Raw genomic sequence first — 19,110 nt, forward strand, 5'->3', positions numbered from 1 at the left:
TGCTGAAACTGCAGCATCGGCCGGTGACCTGCAGGGGGCGACACCCATGAAGCACCACATATGTTTTAGACTATAGTATAGTCACCTGAGTAGGATGTGAATACTATTTTTGGGGTACAGTGTAAGATAGTTGGGGGTCTCACCTGCATATCCCGGTGGAATGTAAATTTTAGGTAACACAATTTCGTGATCTATCGGAAAGCCGCAGACATGTGAGGGGTGGGATCTGTGGGGTTCAGCCGCCCGCTGAGGGAGGGGTTGCCTCAGGGGTGACAGCACGGAGCGGGGGCTCTTCATCACCGAGGGGTCTGTAAGGAGGTGTCTTGTGGTGCTGCCATAGGTGCCTCCAAGCTGGTAGCGAAGTTGGGGGCAAAATCCTCCATAACTGTAGTGTAAAAGAAAGCATGGAAGTAGGGCTGGGCGATTTCGCCAAAAAATAAAATTTCGATTATTATTATTTTTCAACCCTACCAACAATTTTCGATTTGAATGTCGATCCGAACGGATCAGGGCAACAGATTTCATACAGTAGGTGAAACTGCATGCAGCTGTGATGCGGTTTTTGGTGCAGTTTATCAATTTTAGGGTACTTTCACACTAGCGTTTTTCTTTTCCGGCGCTGAGTTCCGTCAAAAGCGCTCAATGCCGGAAAAGAACTGATCAGTTTCATCCCCCTGCATTCTGAATGGAGAGCAGTCCGTTCAGGACGTCTTCCGTTCAGTCTTTCTGACTGATCAGGCAAAAGATAAAACCGCAGCATGCTACGGTTTTATCTCCGGCCCAAAAAAACGGAAGACTTGCCTGAATGCCGGATTCAGATTTTTTATATTTATATGTATTAGTGCCGGATCCGTCCTGCGAAGACCGAAAAAAAAGGTGAAAAAAATAAATGCTGGATCCGTTTTGCCGGATGAGACCGGAAAGACGGATTCGGCATTTCAATGCATTTTTCTGACTGATCCGGATCCTGATCCATCTGATCATACGTTTTGCTGGATCCGGCAGGCGGTTCCGGTGACGGAACTGCTTGCCGGATCTCTCTGCTGCAAGTGTGAATGTAGCCTTACAACTCACCTGTAAAATAAAAAACAGCATAAAAACTACCTGCACTTTCATCCGCGTTCCGCCCATCACTATATCTCTGCCCAAAATGCCCGCTATCTCCCTGGCCCTGCTGCACTGCGGTGGCGGTCAGAGAAGGGCCGTGGCGGGAGCAGACTGAGGAGCTCCTGCTTCTCATACAGGATAAGGCCTTGTGCACATAACAGCGCTGTGTTTTGCGTTCCGTAATTTGCAAAACAGAATAGGACATGTTTGGAGCAACGGATGCGGAAAGCACATGGAGTGTTGTCCGCAACTTTTGCGGCCCCGTTGAAAAATGCGGCCGAACCAAACAACAGTCGTGTGTATGAGCCCTAATGCGTCATGGCGGGCTTAGGAGGAGGAGGTGGCATTGAGGCAGGTAAAGGGGCGGGCCAGGAGGCAGCGCGATGGCGACATTATAAAAATCGATTTGACGATTCCTTAAGAAAACGGAATCTTCAAAGGTGAATTAATCTCCCAGCCCTACATGGAAATATTAAAAAACAGTTTTTGTCATGCTCCACCCCCTGCACCACTGTATCAATAGGGGCTTCTCTAAAGCTGGGTCACATCCTATTCCTCCAATGATGCATAAGTTATGGCACCCGTAGAAACAGATAGGCTTGCTTAGATTCTCGCCACCCGAATGGGCCCCATGTTGGTAAGAATTGTGCCGGCATGCCCCTTACCACTTTGGGCACACTTACCCGGGGATGTAGTAGGGATCAGGAGTGAACAGGCTGCTCTTGGCTTCTTGCGCCATTTTTACATTGTAACCCCTCTGGTTCCTGGGTGCAGTACACAGAGAAGGGAGCAGGGGGAGACTCAGCGGCGGGGCTTTATACATCTCCTGTTACTAGGCAACCATTGTGACCCATCAGAACCCGGAGCCGGTCCATGTCAGATCAGCAGACAGTATCACACAGGATCGGATTAGATACACGGCTCAGCAGACAGTATCACACAGGATAGGATTAGATACACAGCTCAGCAGGCAGTATCACACAGGATAGGATTAGATACACGGCTCAGCAGACAGTATCACACAGGATAGGATTAGATACACAGCTCAGCAGGCAGTATCACACAGGATAGGATTAGATACACGGCTCAGCAGACAGTATCACACAGGACAGGATTAGATACACAGCTCAGCAGACAGTATCACACAGGAGAGGATTAGATACACGGCTCAGCAGACAGTATCACACAGGAGAGGATTAGATACACGGCTCAGAAGACAGTATCACACAGGATAGGATTAGATACACAGCTCAGCAGACAGTATCACACAGGACAGGATTAGATACACAGCTCAGCAAGCAGTATCACACAGGATAGGATTAGATACACAGCTCAGCAAGCAGTATCACACAGGATAGGATTAGATACACAGCTCAGCAGTCAGTATCACACAGGGTAGGATTAGATACAACAGCTCAGCAGACAGTATCACACAGGATAGGATTAGATACACAGCTCAGCAGACAGTATCACACAGGATAGGATTAGATACACAGCTCAGCAGACAGTATCACACAGGATAGGATTAGATACACAGCTCAGCAGACAGTATCACACAGGATAGGATTAGATACACAGCTCAGCAGGCAGTATCACACAGGATAGGATTAGATACACAGCTCAGCAGGCAGTATCACACAGGATAGGATTAGATACACAGCTTAGCAGACAGTATCACACAGGATAGGATTAGATACACAGCTCAGCAGACAGTATCACACATGATAGGATTAGATACACAGCTCAGCAGACAGTATCACACAGGATAGGATTAGATACACAGCTCAGCAGACAGTATCACACAGGAGAGGATTAGATACACAGGTCAGCAGACAGTATCACACAGGATAGGATTAGATACACAGCTCAGCAGACAGCATCACACAGGATAGGATTAGATACAACAGCTCAGCAGACAGTATCACACAGGAGAGGATTAGATACACAGCTCAGCAGACAGTATCACACAGGATAGGATTAGATACACAGCTCAGCAGTCAGTATCACACAGGATAGGATTAGATACACGGCTCAGCAGACAGTATCACATAGGATAGGATTAGATACACAGCTCAGCAGACAGTATCACACAGGATAGGATTAGATACAACAGCTCAGCAGACAGTATCACACAGGATAGGATTAGATACACAGCTCAGCAGACAGTATCACACAGGATAGGATTAGATACAACAGCTCAGCAGACAGTATCACATAGGATTAGATACACAGCTCAGCAGACAGTATCACACAGGATAGGATTAGATACAACAGCTCAGGAGACAGTATCACACGGGATAGGATTAGATACACAGCTCAGCAGACAGTATCACACAGGATAGGATTAGATACACAGCTCAGCAGACAGCATCACACAGGATAGGATTAGATACACAGCTCAGCAGGCAGTATCACACAGGAGAGGATTAGATACACAGCTCAGCAGACAGTATCACACATGATAGAATTAGATGCACAGCTCAGCAGACAGTATCACACAGGATAGGATTAGATACACAGCTCAGCAGACAGTATCACACAGGATAGGATTAGATACACAGCTCAGCAGACAGTATCACACAGGATAGGATTAGATACACAGCTCAGCAGACAGTATCACACAGGATAGGATTAGATACACAGCTCAGCAGACAGTATCACACAGGATAGGATTAGATACACAGCTCAGCAGACAGTATCACACATGATAGAATTAGATACACAGCTCAGCAGACAGTATCACACAGGATAGGATTAGATACACAGCTCAGCAGACAGTATCACACAGGATAGGATTAGATACACAGCTCAGCAGACAGTATCAAACAGGATAGGATTAGATACACAGCTCAGCAGACAGTATCACACATGATAGAATTAGATACACAGCTCAGCAGACAGTATCACACAGGATAGGATTAGATACACAGCTCAGCAGACAGTATCACACAGGATAGGATTAGATACACAGCTCAGCAGACAGTATCAAACAGGATAGGATTAGATACACAGCTCAGCAGACAGTATCACACATGATAGAATTAGATACACAGCTCAGCAGACAGTATCACACAGGATAGGATTAGATACACAGCTCAGCAGACAGTATCACACAGGATAGGATTAGATACACAGCTCAGCAGACATGACTATTACCAAGGTATAGAAGACAGAACTTGTAACCCTTTATTACACTTGTTATATATAGATATATATATATACAGTCAATATCTATATCAGATGTTCTGTTCTCCCGATTTAGGTTGTGACCATATGGTAGGTGGGACTTGTATAAAAGGGGTGTGTTTTTTGCATTTGGGTGTAACAAGCCGGACAGTTCACAGCATGGTGGGGGGCAAAGGTGAGGACAACAAAGTCAAATATTTGTAGATTTTGATATTGTGGTAATGATAGAGGCCAAGGGGTCAGGAGGCGGTAGTGACATCAGCAGCTCCAGATCCCCCCCACTCCCTATTCTCTCTGTGAAAGCTGCTCGTCTTGGCTCAGGCAGCACAATCCAGGACTGTCAATGTGTGCAGAGAAAATCAAAGGGAAGACAGTTTTCTCCTCCATAAGAAGTGAGTGAGCAGCAGAGCTGAGCAGACTGCAACAACGGCACAGCAGACACGCAGCGTCTTCTTCTCTAAGTCATCCCTCTTTCCATAATGTTCCACAAAACCGACCTAGAAAAGTGAAAATAATATAACAACATGTTCATAAAATATTCTGTATAGTGATATATAATTATGTACAGGAGATACCCAGGTTATACCAGCATGTACCATATCACTATATACAAGAAGATGTATAACTTATACCAGCTGTACATATATAATGATATACAGGAGATACCCAGGTTATACCAGCTGTACATATATAATTATATACAGGAGATGCCCAGGTTATACCAGCTGTACATATATAATTATATACAGGAGAGGCCCAGGTTATACCAGCTGTACATATATAACTATATACAGGAGATGCCCAGGTTATACCAGCATGGTCCATATCACTATATACAAGAAGATGTATAACTTATACCAGCTGTACATATATAATTATATACAGGAGATACCCAGGTTATACCAGCTGTACATATATAATTATATAAAGGAGAGGCCCAGGTTATACCAGCTGTACATATATAACTATATACAGGAGATGCCCAGGTTATACCAGCTGTACATATATAATTATATACAGGAGATGCCCAGGTTATACCAGCTGTACATATATAACTATATACAGGAGATGCCCAGGTTATACCAGCATGGTCCATATCACTATATACAAGATGTATAACTTATACCAGCTGTACATATATAATTATATACAGGAGATGCCCAGGTTATACCAGCTGTACATATATAATGATATACAGGAGATACCCAGGTTATACCAGCTGTACATATATAATTATATACAGGAGATGCCCAGGTTATACCAGCATGGTCCATATCACTATATACAAGAAGATGTATAACTTATACCAGCTGTACATATATAATTATATACAGGAGATACCCAGGTTATACCAGCTGTACATATATAACTATATACAGGAGATGCCCAGGTTATACCAGCATGGTCCATATCACTATATACAAGAAGATGTATAACTTATACCAGCTGTACATATATAATTATATACAGGAGATGCCCAGGTTATACCAGCTGTACATATATAATGATATACAGGAGATACCCAGGTTATACCAGCTGTACATATATAATTATATACAGGAGATACCCAGGTCATACCAGCATGGTCCATATCACTATATACAAGAAGATGTATAACTTATACCAGCTGTACATATATAATTATATACAGGAGATACCCAGGTTATACCAGCTGTACATATATAATTATATACAGGAGATACCCAGGTTATACCAGCTGTACATATATAATTATATACAGGAGATACCCAGGTTCCCTTACGTCCTAACCAGCAGCACATGTGGGGTTTATCCGCCCCAGTGAAACTGGTAGGACAGACGGAATATTTAATGAAGTAAAGTAATCAAATAAATCCACGCCCCCACTACCTCACTAGAAGAGGCCAAACCCCCCATACATCAGTGTGTTTTTTTCTGTCCTTGGGACTGCAGGACAGACGGGGGCAGCCATTTGGCTGCCGTACTCTTAGATTACATGCTAACCTTGTGTTTTTCTTTCAGGGTTGCAGCTTATCTGATGGAAGCTGGTTCTGCCGTGCGGCGTGGTGGAGGCAGGCAAGCTCCTGTCCTAGGCACGGAGCTCCTGTATTCAGCTTCCTGTTTGGCTTCCTCTCTTCACCTGCGGTAGCTTGTGTGTCAGCGCCCTCTGGTGGTCTGTCGGTGAACAGCAATGATTAAAGTTTGTTCAAACCTGGCGTCTGACGTCACTTTGGGCGCCAAATTTGAATATATAAAGCCTCCAGTCCTTCCAGGCTGTGCTGTTTGCAGCCTTGGGTTGGTTACTGAGGCAAACTACTTTAGTTACCAGCTTTCCTGTTCCTGGTAGGTTTGCTGCTTCTTTGTTTATCTAATGAATAGACCTTGTTCATTCATTATAACTTTTTCTCTGCAGATAATGTCCTCTGCCGGTGATGGGGATCGGTCTGGGCGCAAGACGTCATCCAAGCGCAAGCATTTGGCGTGTAGGGATTGTGACACCCCTCTAGCAGACTCCTATGAGTTTAATAGGTGTCCCTCTTTCCGTCCTCCTCCTCTGCCTCCTGATACGGAGCCTACCATACGGGACGTAGTAGTCTGGGTAAAGGACTTTGTGGAGTCCTCAATGAACACCCTAAGGGATTCCGTGTCATCCAGAAGACCCAGTGTCCGATCTCCTCTGAGACCCACTCCTATGCAGGAGGAAGCCTACCATACCGTGGACAAAGTCCATTCCTCTGAGTCTAGCGGGGAGGAAGAAGAGACTGTAAGGTACTTCTTTCCTGTAGAGAAGACCCAGAGGTTACTTAGATCCATCCGGTCGGGGGACCAGGATGTTGATCCCGGGGAAGCTTCAGTGTCCACCTCTAGGGGGCCAAGGGCCTTCAAAGTGGACAAGACTATGTCTCGGTTAATGAAACTAGAATGGAAGCATCCTGAGAAGGCACCGGTCATCTCAAAGCGCTTCAAATCCATGTACCCGATTGTGACATCCCAATTAGACCAGTGGGGCACTGTGCCCAAAGTTGATTTGGCAATTGCAAAATTGTCTAAGAGGACTCTTGTCCCAGCTGATGACGGCTCCAACTTACAGGACCCGATGGACAGGCGGGTAGAATGCACCTTGAGAAGGTCTTACTCCACTGCTGCTGCTACATCTGTGGCTATATCTTCTACGGAGGTAGCCGTCTTCCTCCAAAGACGCCTCCGACAGGTGCAGTGGGATATCGACTCTGGCATATCCCGTGATGACATCCTGGCGCAGTTTAAGTCCATTCTACTTGCCGTGGAATTTCTGTGTGACTCCGGCCCACAGCAGTTAAAATTAGCCTCTAAGGCTATGGCCCTCTCTTCAGCGGGTAGGAGGCCACTATGGCTAAAACCTTGGGTGGCAGATAATGCCTCCAAGTATAATTTATGCAGCCTCCCTTACGAGCCAGGAAGGCTTTTTGGGGCTGAACTGGACCGCATTATTGAGGGTCTTGCCGATAAAAAAGGTAAATGCCTCCCTCAAACCCGTAGGGGTAGGCAGGGTAGAGGGTCCAGACCCTTTCAGGGCCAATCCAGGCCTCAGCGAGGCCGTGGGTCCAGGAGGGGAGGATCATATCGTTCCGGTGGGAACAAAAGCAATAAAGCCGACCAGTGACGGCCCTCCCCTTCCGTCAGATCCAGTCATAAATTTGACTCCTATTCTTTCAGACCTCCCAGTCGGAGGCCGTTTAACTTTTTTTCTAAATACCTGGACAGAGTTTGTTCCAGATCCCTGGGTCCTGAATATAATAAGGACAGGGTACAGGATAGAATTTTTATCTGTTCCCCCAGAAAAATTTGTTTTGACAAGATTACTTCCGCGCGAGAAGCAAGCGGTGTTGGAGGAGTCTATACTGGAATACAGGCAGAGGGGGGCCTTGGAGGAGGTTCCTCCAGAAGAGATTGGATCCGCTGTTGATTCGCCAGTTTTCCTTGTTCCCAAAGCCACAGGAGGTTGGCGCATGATCATAGATCTCCGCTACCTCAACCGATTCATAAAGAAAAGGCGGTTCCGGATGGAAACCATCAAATCGGTAATCAGCATCCTGAGCCCAGGGGACCTGATGGTTACACTGGATCTAAGGGATGCCTATCTCCACATCCCTGTGTGCCAGGCCCACAGGAAGTATCTACGAGTGGCAGTGAGTCTCAGGGGGACGGTGAAACATTTTCAGTTTTCCGCGCTTCCCTTCGGCATCACAACCGCGCCTTACATCTTCACCAAAGTGGTAATAGCGGTAGTAGCTCCCCTCAGATTGAGAGGCCTGGAGATCATTCCATATCTGGACGATTGGCTTCTAAAAGCCCACTCAGTAGAGACGCTTCATCTTCATCTGCTGCAGGCTCAGTCCTTCCTCCAGCGCTTGGGCTGGATTATTAATTGGCAGAAGTCAGAGATTTCTCCCTCCACTACCAGGAGGTTTCTAGGGTTCATAATAGATTCTGCCAACATGACGCTCTACCTTTCTCCGGAAAGGAAGTTACGCATTTCCAAGACTGCAGATCAACTCATGGTTCCCCGCCGGGTAACTATCAGAGTATTGATGAGGATGTTAGGCCTAATGTCAGCAGCCGTGGATGCGGTTCCTTGGGCCTTGTGGCATATTCGCCCTCTTCAAGCGGAAGTTCTGAGTCTATGGGATCGAACTCCCAGAGGGCTAGAGACAAAGTGCTCCCTGTCATCTCAAGCTCGCCGCTCACTGAAGTGGTGGAAACAGGTCAAAGATGGGAGGTCCTTGATCCAACCTTGTTGGATGCTGTTGACGACAGATGCATCCCTTCTAGGCTGGGGTGCCCATCTAGAGGAACTTCAAGTTCAAGGATCCTGGAGCCCTCAAGAGCGTTTGATGTCATCCAATCTGAGAGAACTAAGAGCAATCCGGATGGCTCTCTTTCATTTTTTCCCCCTTATCAGAAACAAGGCTGTAAGGGTTCGCTCGGACAATTCTACTGCGGTATCCTACATCAACAAACAGGGAGGCACCAGGTCTCAGAGTCTACTCTCAGAAGTAGGTCTAATTCTGTCTTGGGCAGAGCAGAATCTTTCCCACCTTTCAGCAGTCCACATTCGGGGGTCCCTGAATGTGGTTGCGGACCAGCTCAGCAGAGGAGTCCCAGCTCTGGGAGAAATGTCTCTGAATCAGGAGATCTTTCATCAGATCACTCTCCGGTGGGGTCGCCCAGACATAGATCTCATGGCGACAAGATTCAATGCCAAAGTGGAAACGTTCTGTTCCCTGTATCGGGAGGACAATCCCTTGGCAGTAGATGCTCTGTCAATTCCATGGGAGTTCAGGCTGGCCTACATCTTTCCTCCCATCGCCATGATACCTAGGGTATTGATGAAGATTCGGCAGGACCAAGCCTCAGTAATAGCCGTGATTCCATTCTGGCCCAGGAGGTCTTGGTTTACCCTGCTCATGCAGATGAGCCGAGGGCAATATTGGAAGCTTCTCCCAATGCAGAACCTGGTGTCCCGGGGCACTCAGCTCTGCCTGGATCCATCCAGACTCAATCTGACAGCCTGGAGATTGATGAGTCCCTTCTAGAGCCTGAAGGGCTATCAGCAGCGGTCTTAAGAACGATGTCTCATTCCAGAGCTCCTGCGACTGTCAAGGCCTACGCCAGGGTAAAGCGCATTTTTCTTCTATGGTGTGCATCTCATCAAGTACCATCTCAGGATCTTCCAGTATCTGCTATTCTCCAGTTCATGCAGGATGGACTAGATAAGGGCCTCAGCCCTTCTACACTCAAGGTACAGATCTCTGCTTTGTCAGCCGCCTTTGGCAGATCTTTACATCAAGACCCTCTGATTAAGAGGTTCCTTAAGACCTATACCGCAGTGGGATCTCTCAGTGGTGCTTAAAGGGTTGAGTGGTCCCCCCTTTGAACCCTTGGAAGAAGTGGACTTTAAGTTTTTATCCTGGAAGGTAACCTTTTTGTTGGCCGTAACTTCGGCCAAACGCATTTCAGAGCTTCAGGCTTTTTCGGCGTATGAGCCATACACTTTATTTTTACCGGACAGAGTCCTTTTACGTTTTTTACCCACCTTTTTGCCTAAGGTGCCCTCTGTGCACAACATTAATCAAGTTGTGTCTTTGCCTGTGTTATGTTCCTCTTCTTCCTCTGCAGAAGAAAGTTCCCTCTATACTCTGGATGTGGCCAGATGTTTGAGAATCTACATTGAGAGATCCCAGGAGTTCAGAAGGTCAGAGAATCTTCTTATCCTGTTCTTTGGCAGGAATAAAGGGAAGAAGGCCTCTAAGCCTACTCTAAGTAGATGGATCAGAGAGGCCATCAGAGAATCTTTCGCTTCCCAGAATAGACCTCCTCCTACCTTTGTCACTGCTCACTCCACCCGAGCAGTCTCTACTAGTTGGGCCGAAAGGTCTCTTATTCCACTGGAACAGATTTGTTCCGTGGCCTCCTGGAGCTCACATTCTACCTTTGTGAGCCATTATAGACTCAACCTCAGGGGTTCAGAAGACACTGCCTTTGGGCGGTCTGTTTTGAGTTCCATTCAGCATTGAAGTCCCTACCCTTTAGGCTAACTTCTTGCTAAGTCCCCACATGTGCTGCTGGTTAGGACGTAAGGGAAGCGTTAATTTCTTAACGATAATTTGTTTTCCCTTAGTCCTAACAGCAGCACACAAATATCCCTCCCTTTGTTTTAGTTTTTTTTGAGAGTTTCTTGTTATGACACACTGCTGTATGGGGGGTTTGGCATCTTATAGTGAGGTAGTGGGGGCGTGGATTTATTTGATTACTTTACTTCATTAAATATTCCGTCTGTCCTACCAGTTTCACTGGGGCGGATAAACCCCACATGTGCTGCTGTTAGGACTAAGGGAAAACAAATTATCGTTAAGAAATTAACGCATATATATAATTATATACAGGAGATACCCAGGTTATACCAGCATGTTCCATATCACTATATACAAGAAGATGTATAACTTATACCAGCTGTACATATATAATTATATACAGGAGATACCCAGGTTATACCAGCATGATCCATATCACTATAAACAAGAAGATGTATAACTTATACCAGCTGTACATATATAATTATATACAGGAGATGCCCAGGTTATACCAGCTGTACATATATAATTATATACAAGAGATGCCCAGGTTATACCAGCATGGTCCATATCACTGTATACAAGAAGATGTATAACTTATACCAGCTGTACATATATAATTATATACAGGAGATGCCCAGGTTATACCAGCATGCTCCATATCACTATATACAAGAAGATGTATAACTTATACCAGCTGTACATATATAATTATATACAGGAGATGCCCAGGTTATACCAGCTTGGTCCATATCACTATATACAAGAAGATGTATAACTTATACCGGCTGTACATATATAATTATATACAGGAGATACCCAGGTTATACCAGCTGTACATATATAATTATATACAGGAGATGCCCAGGTTATACCAGCTGTACATATATAATTATATACAGGAGATGCCCAGGTTATACCAGCTGTACATATATAATTATATACAGGAGATGCCCAGGTTATACCAGCTTGGTCCATATCACTATATACAAGAAGATGTATAACTTATACCGGCTGTACATATATAATTATATACAGGAGATACCCAGGTTATACCAGCTGTACATATATAATTATATACAGGAGATGCCCAGGTTATACCAGCTGTACATATATAATTATATACAGGAGATGCCCAGGTTATACCAGCATGGTCCATATCACTGTATATAAGGAAGGTATACATTGACTACTCACCCATCCACCCTTCTCTTGAAGGACGGGGCAGATATGTTCCTCTACGTAGGCACCCACCCTCTCGGTTAGGGGGTCCATCACACTGTCCATGCCATGCTCCTGGCAGTATATGGCCATCTGCCCGGCCAGGACGTATATGGACAGCACGGTGCTCCAGGGGATGTCGGCGGGGTACCCCGGGTGTCTCATCTGTCGGTCCCTGTACCCCTGGACGTTCTCGTCTATGGTCTCTATCAGGAAGTCGCAGGCCCTGTCTTCTGTTAACCCTTGGAACACCCTGGGCCAGCGTTTGAAGAAGATGGGGAACCTTTCCAGAAGCTCGTCCCCTGCGTGGCGTAGGGCGAGGGCGGCTGCGGAGGACGGAGGCCCTTTGCTTCGGCCTGTTACGTAGGCTATATAGTCTCGGGCTAGCTGGTAGGCCTCGGTGACCATAGGGTCTGTGTGGTTCCCGGCAGCCATGTCCGCAGCTGAGATGCAATGTATTTATAGCCCTGGAATGCCAGCCACCTACTCTAAAAATATCACCATAGCTGAGGCCACCTGGTCTGATAGACTTTGTGTAGCTATTCTTTACCCTTTTCAAGATCTCTGCTTGCTGTCAGTGAATTGAAACATTTCTGTCCCTCGTCATGTCCTGGCTGCGCAGGTCTTTTCACCATCCTTCGAGGAGCCCTGCAGCTGTGATCGGGCCTGATCCTCAGCCGCGGATGGTCTGCAAGCAGCGTTTGCATTCAACGACAGCAAGCAGGGAGCTTGATATGTGTCATGAATTTATCATTGTACGCCATTGTTGAGTCCTCAAAAGTAGAAACCATTGACCTCTTCAGGTCCGGAGTTTAAAAATGGCGTCTCCTCAGCAGACACCTATAGGCATTATCCATGATCGGCAATGATGCCGATTATGGACATTTAACCCCTCAGATGCTGTTGGCAGTTGTGACCGCAGAATCTGGGTGATCTTTCCCCGGGACAGCTGCGCTTCCAGGTCCCAAGCAGCTTCCCCGCAGCTAGATCGAGGGAGCCGTTCAGGTGCTGCGGCAGTCTTGACACTACAAACGTGGTATCGCTGTAATCGTACTGAGCCGGAGAATGAAGGGAACAGGTCCGTTTTATCGCATAGGGGACGCCATAAAAACGAAACCCATAAAACTGTGGTGGAATTGTGTTTTTTTTTCCTAATTCCATCCCATTTGGAATTTTTTCTAGCTTCCCTCTACACCGTATGCGATATTAAGTGGTGCCACTAGAAGGTACAACTTGTGCTGCAAAAAAATAAGCCGTCATATGGCTATGTGAACGGAAAAATAAAAAAGATATGGCTGCGGGAAGGCAGGGCGTAAAAAACGAAAACGCAAAAATGGAAAAACGCTTGGTCCTTAAATGGTTAAAGTTGGGTGGCATAACTTCTAGACAGATTTCTGAATATTGAAAGCAGAGAATGGTGCAAATTATGAGGCAAATCAATAGTTGGCGTAAATATATAACAAATGGGGTGAATGTGTTTAGAGTTGGTACTGTGCATTTTTTTTTATAAATCTGCCAAAATTCACTTTCTATTAATTTCTTTAATCATTTCTTTTAGACTGTGATACCAAACGCCGTCCGCCCCATAGGTTTACATGGGATGTAATCACAGCGTCCCTCCACAAGATGGCGCAGTCAGCCCAGGTATCTACTCTACGTGTATGAGGAGACAAGAAGGAAATGGCTTCAACGTCTTCAGATCCATCTACACTATGGAGAGTGAAGTGGAAGGAACCACCGCAGCTCAGCCACCAACTGCAGACCACGTAAAGGTACAGAGTCCAGGGTCACCAACTGTTCACAAATTTCTGGACAGTCCATAAAGATAGGCAACTTTCTTCCTGTGTCCGTGAAAAAAATAGATGTGTAGGTTAATTTGGTGGTAATTATATTTATTTTAAAGCTCCCAGTCTATCCATCCGATATCTACTATCTATCCGTCAGTGTCCAGCGAGCATGGATAATGTCCATGATAGTGTCCATTGCCGATCATGGATAATGCCTATAGGTGTCTGCTGAGGAGACGCCATTTTTAAACTCCGGACCTGAAGAGGTCAATGGTTTCTACTTTTTGGGACTCAAAAATGGCGTACAATGATAAATTCATGACACATATCAAGCTCCCTGCTTGCTGTCATTGAATGCAAACACTGCTTGCAGACCATCCGCGGCTGAGGATCAGGCCCGATCACAGCTGCAGGGCTCCTCAAAGGACGTTAGTGTCCAGCGAGCATCAGTGTATTTAAATGTAATTTAGCAACTATTTCTGAAAAGTTTCTGCCGGGATTTGAATTCATAACACCTTGTACATTAGAGGTAAGGAGCTTATCCACTCAGCTATAAAGCTGAATGCTACACTGTGTCAGAAAAACCTCATAGTAGTTTCTGATGTAGTGACTATTCCTATTCAGCAGAAGACTTATTTTATATTTCTGTGCAGGTTAACATGTAGCTGTATAGTGTCCTGGTAATGTCCTTGCCTCTAATGTGCAAGCTTGGGAGTTTGAATCCCGGCAGAAACATTTCAGAAATAGAGATTACATTTATACAGTACAGACCAAAAGTTTGGACACACCTTCTCATTCAAAGAGTTTTCTTTATTTTCATGACTATGAAGGCATCAAAACTATGAATTAACACATGTGGAATTATATACATAACAAACAAGTGTGAAACAACTGAAAATATGTCATATTCTAGGTTCTTCAAAGTAGCCACCTTTTGCTTTGATTACTGCTTTGCACACTCTTGGCATTCTCTTGATGAGCTTCAAGAGGTAGTCCCCTGAAATGGTTTTCACTTCACAGGTGCGCCCTGTCAGGTTTAATAAGTGGGATTTCTTGCCTTATAAATGGGGTTGGGACCATCAGTTGCGTTGAGGAGAAGTCAGGTGGATACACAGCTGATAGTCCTACTGAATAGACTGTTAGAATTTGTATTATGGCAAGAAAAAAGCAGCTAAGTAAAGAAAAACGAGTGGCCATCATTACTTTAAGAAATGAAGGTCAGTCAGTCAGCCGAAAAATTGGGAAAACTTTGAAAGTAAGGGCTAATTGACCATGAAAGAGAGTGATGGGGTGCTGCGCCAGATGACCTGGCCTCCACAGTCACCGGACCTGTACCCAATCAAGATGGTTTGGGGTGAGCTGGACCGCAGAGTGAAGGCAAAAGGGCCAACAAGTGCTAAGCATCTCTGGGAACTCCTTCAAGACTGTTGGAAGACCATTTCAGGGGACTACCTCTTGAAGCTCATCAAGAGAATGCCAAGAGTGTGCAAAGCAGTAATCAAAGCAAAAGGTGGCTACTTTGAAGAACCTAGAATATGACATATTTTCAGTTGTTTCACACTTGTTTGTTATGTATATAATTCCACATGTGTTAATTCATAGTTTTGATGCCTTCATAGTCATGAAAATAAAGAAAACTCTTTGAATGAGAAGGTGTGTCCAAACTTTTGGTCTGTACTGTATATTTTATATTGTTTTCAGTAATTGTAAAAAATGTACATTAAGAGGATGTACAGTCGTGGCCAAAAGTTTTGAGAATGACACAAATATTAGTTTTCACAAAGTTTTCTGCTAAACTGCTTTTAGATCTTTGTTTCAGTTGTTTCTGTGATGTAGTGAAATATAATTACACGCACTTCATACGTTTCAAAGGCTTTTATCGACAATTACATGACATTTATGCAAAGAGTCAGTATTTGCAGTGTTGGCCCTTCTTTTTCAGGACTTCTGCAATCCGACTGGGCATGCTCTCAATCAACTTCTGGGCCAATTCCTGACTGATAGCAACCCATTCTTTCATCATCACTTCTTGGAGTTTGTCAGAATTAGTGGGTTTTTGTTTGTCCACCCGCCTCTTGAGGATTGACCACAAGTTCTCAATGGGATTAAGATCTGGGGAGTTTCCAGGCCATGGACCCAAAATGTCAATGTTTTGGTCCCCGAGCCACTTAGGCTACTTTCACACGAGCGTTCAGAACAGATCCGTCTGCATTATTACTTAGAAAATTTTCTAAGTCAGAAAGTAGCCTGAGCGGATCCGTTCAGACTTTACATTGAAAGTCAATGGGGAACGGATCCGCTTGAAGATTGAGCCATATAGTATCATCTTCAAGCGGATCCGTCCCCATTGACTTCCATTATAAGTCTGGACGGATCCGCTCGCCTCCGCACGGCCAGGCGGACACCCGAACGCTGGCAGGCGGATGCATTCTCAGTGGATCAGCCTCCACTGAGAATGCATTAGGGCCGGACGGATGCGTTCGGGGCCGCTCGTGAGCCCCTTCAAACGGAGCGCACGAGCGGACACCCGAACGCAGGTGTGAAAGTAGCCTTAGTTATCACTTTTGCCTTATGGCACGGTGCTCCATCGTGCTGGAAAATGCATTGTTCTTCACCAAACTGTTGTTGGATTGTTGGAAGAAGTTGCTGTTGGAGGGTGTTTTGGTGCCATTCTTTATTCATGGTTGTGTTTTTGGGCAAAATTGTGAGTGAGCCCACTCCCTTGGATGAGAAGCAACCCCAGACATGAATGGTCTCAGGATGCTTTACTGTTGGCATGACACAGGACTGATGGTAGCGCTCACCTTTTCTTCTCCGTACAAGCCTTTTTCCAGATGCCCCAAACAATCGGAAAGAGGCTTCATCGGAGAATATGACTTTGCCCCAGTCCTCAGCAGTCCATTCACCATACTTTCTGCAGAAGATCAATCTGTCCCTGATGTTTTTTTTGGAGAGAAGTGGCCTCTTTGCTGCCCTTCTGACACCAGGCCATCTTCCAAAAGTCTTCGCCTCACTGTGCGTGCAGATGTGCTCACACCTGCCTGCTGCCATTCCTGAGCAAGCTCTGCACTGGTGGCACTCCGATCCCGCAGCTGAATCCTCTTTAGGAGACGATCCTGGCGCTTGCTGGACTTTCTTGGACGCCCTGAAGCCTTCTTAACAAGAATTGAACCTCTTTCCTTGAAGTTCTTGATGATCCTATAAATTGTTGATTGAGGTGCAATCTTAGTAGCCACAATATCCTTGCCTGTGAAGCCATTTTTATGCAACGCAATGATGGCTGCACGCGTTTCTTTGCAGGTCACCATGGTTAACAATGGAAGAACAATGATTTCAAGCATCACCCTCCTTTTAACATGTCAAGTCTGCCATTTTAACCCCATCAGCCTGACATAATGATCTCCAGCCTTGTGCTCGTCAACATTCTCACCTGAGTTAACAAGACGATTACTGAAATGATCTCAGCAGGTCCTTTAATGACAGCAATGAAATGCAGTGGAAAGGTTTTCTGGGGATTAAGTTAATTTTCATGGCAAAGAAGGACTATGCAATTCATCTGATCACTCTTCATAACATTCTGGAGTATATGCAAATTGCTATTATAAAAACTTAAGCAGCAACTTTTCCAATTTCCAATATTTATGTAATTCTCAAAACTTTTGGCCACAACAATAAATATATATTTAGATAAAATCATACTTCTGATATATATGAATGCATAATATGTGGGAAACTACTACTGATGTTTTTAGCCATAATATATTTACATACATTATAATATATTATATATTCTAAATATATAATAATTTATGTAAATATATTATGGCTAAAAACGTATATATATATAAAAAAAATCTGAAATCTTTCTGCCGGGATTCGGCAAGGACATTACCACGACACCATACAGCTACATGTTAACCTGCACATAAATATAAAATAAGTCTTCTGCTGAATAGGAATAGTCACTACATCAGAAACTACTATGAGGTTTTTCTGACACACTCTGACATTCAGCTTTATAGGTGAGTGGATAATGTAGAAGCCTTTAATGTACAAGCTTCGGAGTTCAAATCCCGGCAGAAATTAGATTTAGAAACACTGGGGTGTCCCCAAGCACTGACTCTATATATGGATATAGCTATATATGGAGTCACAGCAGGGACTCCTAAGTAGTGTTGAGCGAACTTGTGTTTTAAGTTCGGGTTATTGAAGAATCCCGTTATGGATTCCGCTACCACGGACCATAACGGAATTTGGAATCCATAACGGGATTCTTCGATAACCTGAACCCGAACTTTGGACGTAGAACTTAAAACACAAGTTCGCTCAACACTACTCCTAAGCTGAAGTAGAGTCCCGACACCCTCCCCTCTTCAGGGCAGGGGGCGCCTGGGGTTCTCCCATTGACTTCCATCGTGCTCGGGTGCTTGGTATAAAACCCGAGCATCGCGAAATGTTCTACTCCAGCACACGGGCACTTTGGTGCTCGCTCAACACTACTATCCGTCCATCCAATATTATCTATCTAGAAAGAAGATACAGTTTAATTTGTAGATGCAGAGGGCCAGCGTCTGTAGGGACGATCCACCCCCAAGATACCAAATAGATAAGAAATTCCACCGCACATCCAAGGCGTAAAAAACAAGTAGATTCTTTTATTCACCAGACAGCGACGTTTCCATCCACTTGCTGGGACCTTTCACTGTTTGAGAAAGGTCCCAGCAAGTGGACCGAAACGTCTTTGTCTGGTGCAAAAAAGTATCTACTTGTTTTTTACGCCTTGGATGTGCGGTGGAATTTCTTATCTATTTGGTATCTATCTCTCTATCTATCTATATCTATCTATCTATATCTAATATCTATCTATCTATCTACAGTCAGGTCCATAAATATTGGGACATGGACACAATTCTAACATTTTTGGCTCTATACACCGCCACAATGGATTTGAAATGAAACTAACAAGATGTGCTTTACCTGCAGACTGTCAGCTGTAATTTGAGGGATTTACATCCAAATCAGGTGAACGGTGCAGGAATTACAGCAGTTTGCATATGTGCCTCCCACTTGTTAAGGGACCAAAAGTAATGGGACAATTGTCTTCTCAGCTGTTCCATGGCCAGGTGTGTGTTATTCCCTCATTATCCCAATTACAATGAGCAGATAAAAGGTCCAGAGGTCATTTCCAGTCTGATATTTGCATTTGGAATTTGTCG

The 19,110-nt window shown here is 44.8% G+C and overlaps 1 protein-coding gene across 1 annotated transcript; it reads right to left on the minus strand.

Moving 5' to 3' along the window:
* Positions 1-4,280: 4,280 nt before the first annotated feature.
* LOC120977757 (bcl-2-like protein 1) lies at positions 4,281-12,539 on the minus strand. The gene is made up of 2 exons (XM_040405842.1): positions 12,084-12,539; positions 4,281-4,790 (listed from the first exon to the last, which is right to left on the minus strand). The coding sequence occupies exons 1-2, from the start codon at positions 12,513-12,515 to the stop codon at positions 4,653-4,655; spliced, it is 570 nt and encodes a 189-aa protein (XP_040261776.1). The 5' UTR covers positions 12,516-12,539; the 3' UTR covers positions 4,281-4,652.
* Between the last annotated feature and the right edge of the window lie 6,571 nt (positions 12,540-19,110).

The sequence above is a fragment of the Bufo bufo genome, chromosome 8, assembly GCF_905171765.1.
Source record: "Bufo bufo chromosome 8, aBufBuf1.1, whole genome shotgun sequence".
NCBI lineage: Eukaryota > Metazoa > Chordata > Amphibia > Anura > Bufonidae > Bufo > Bufo bufo.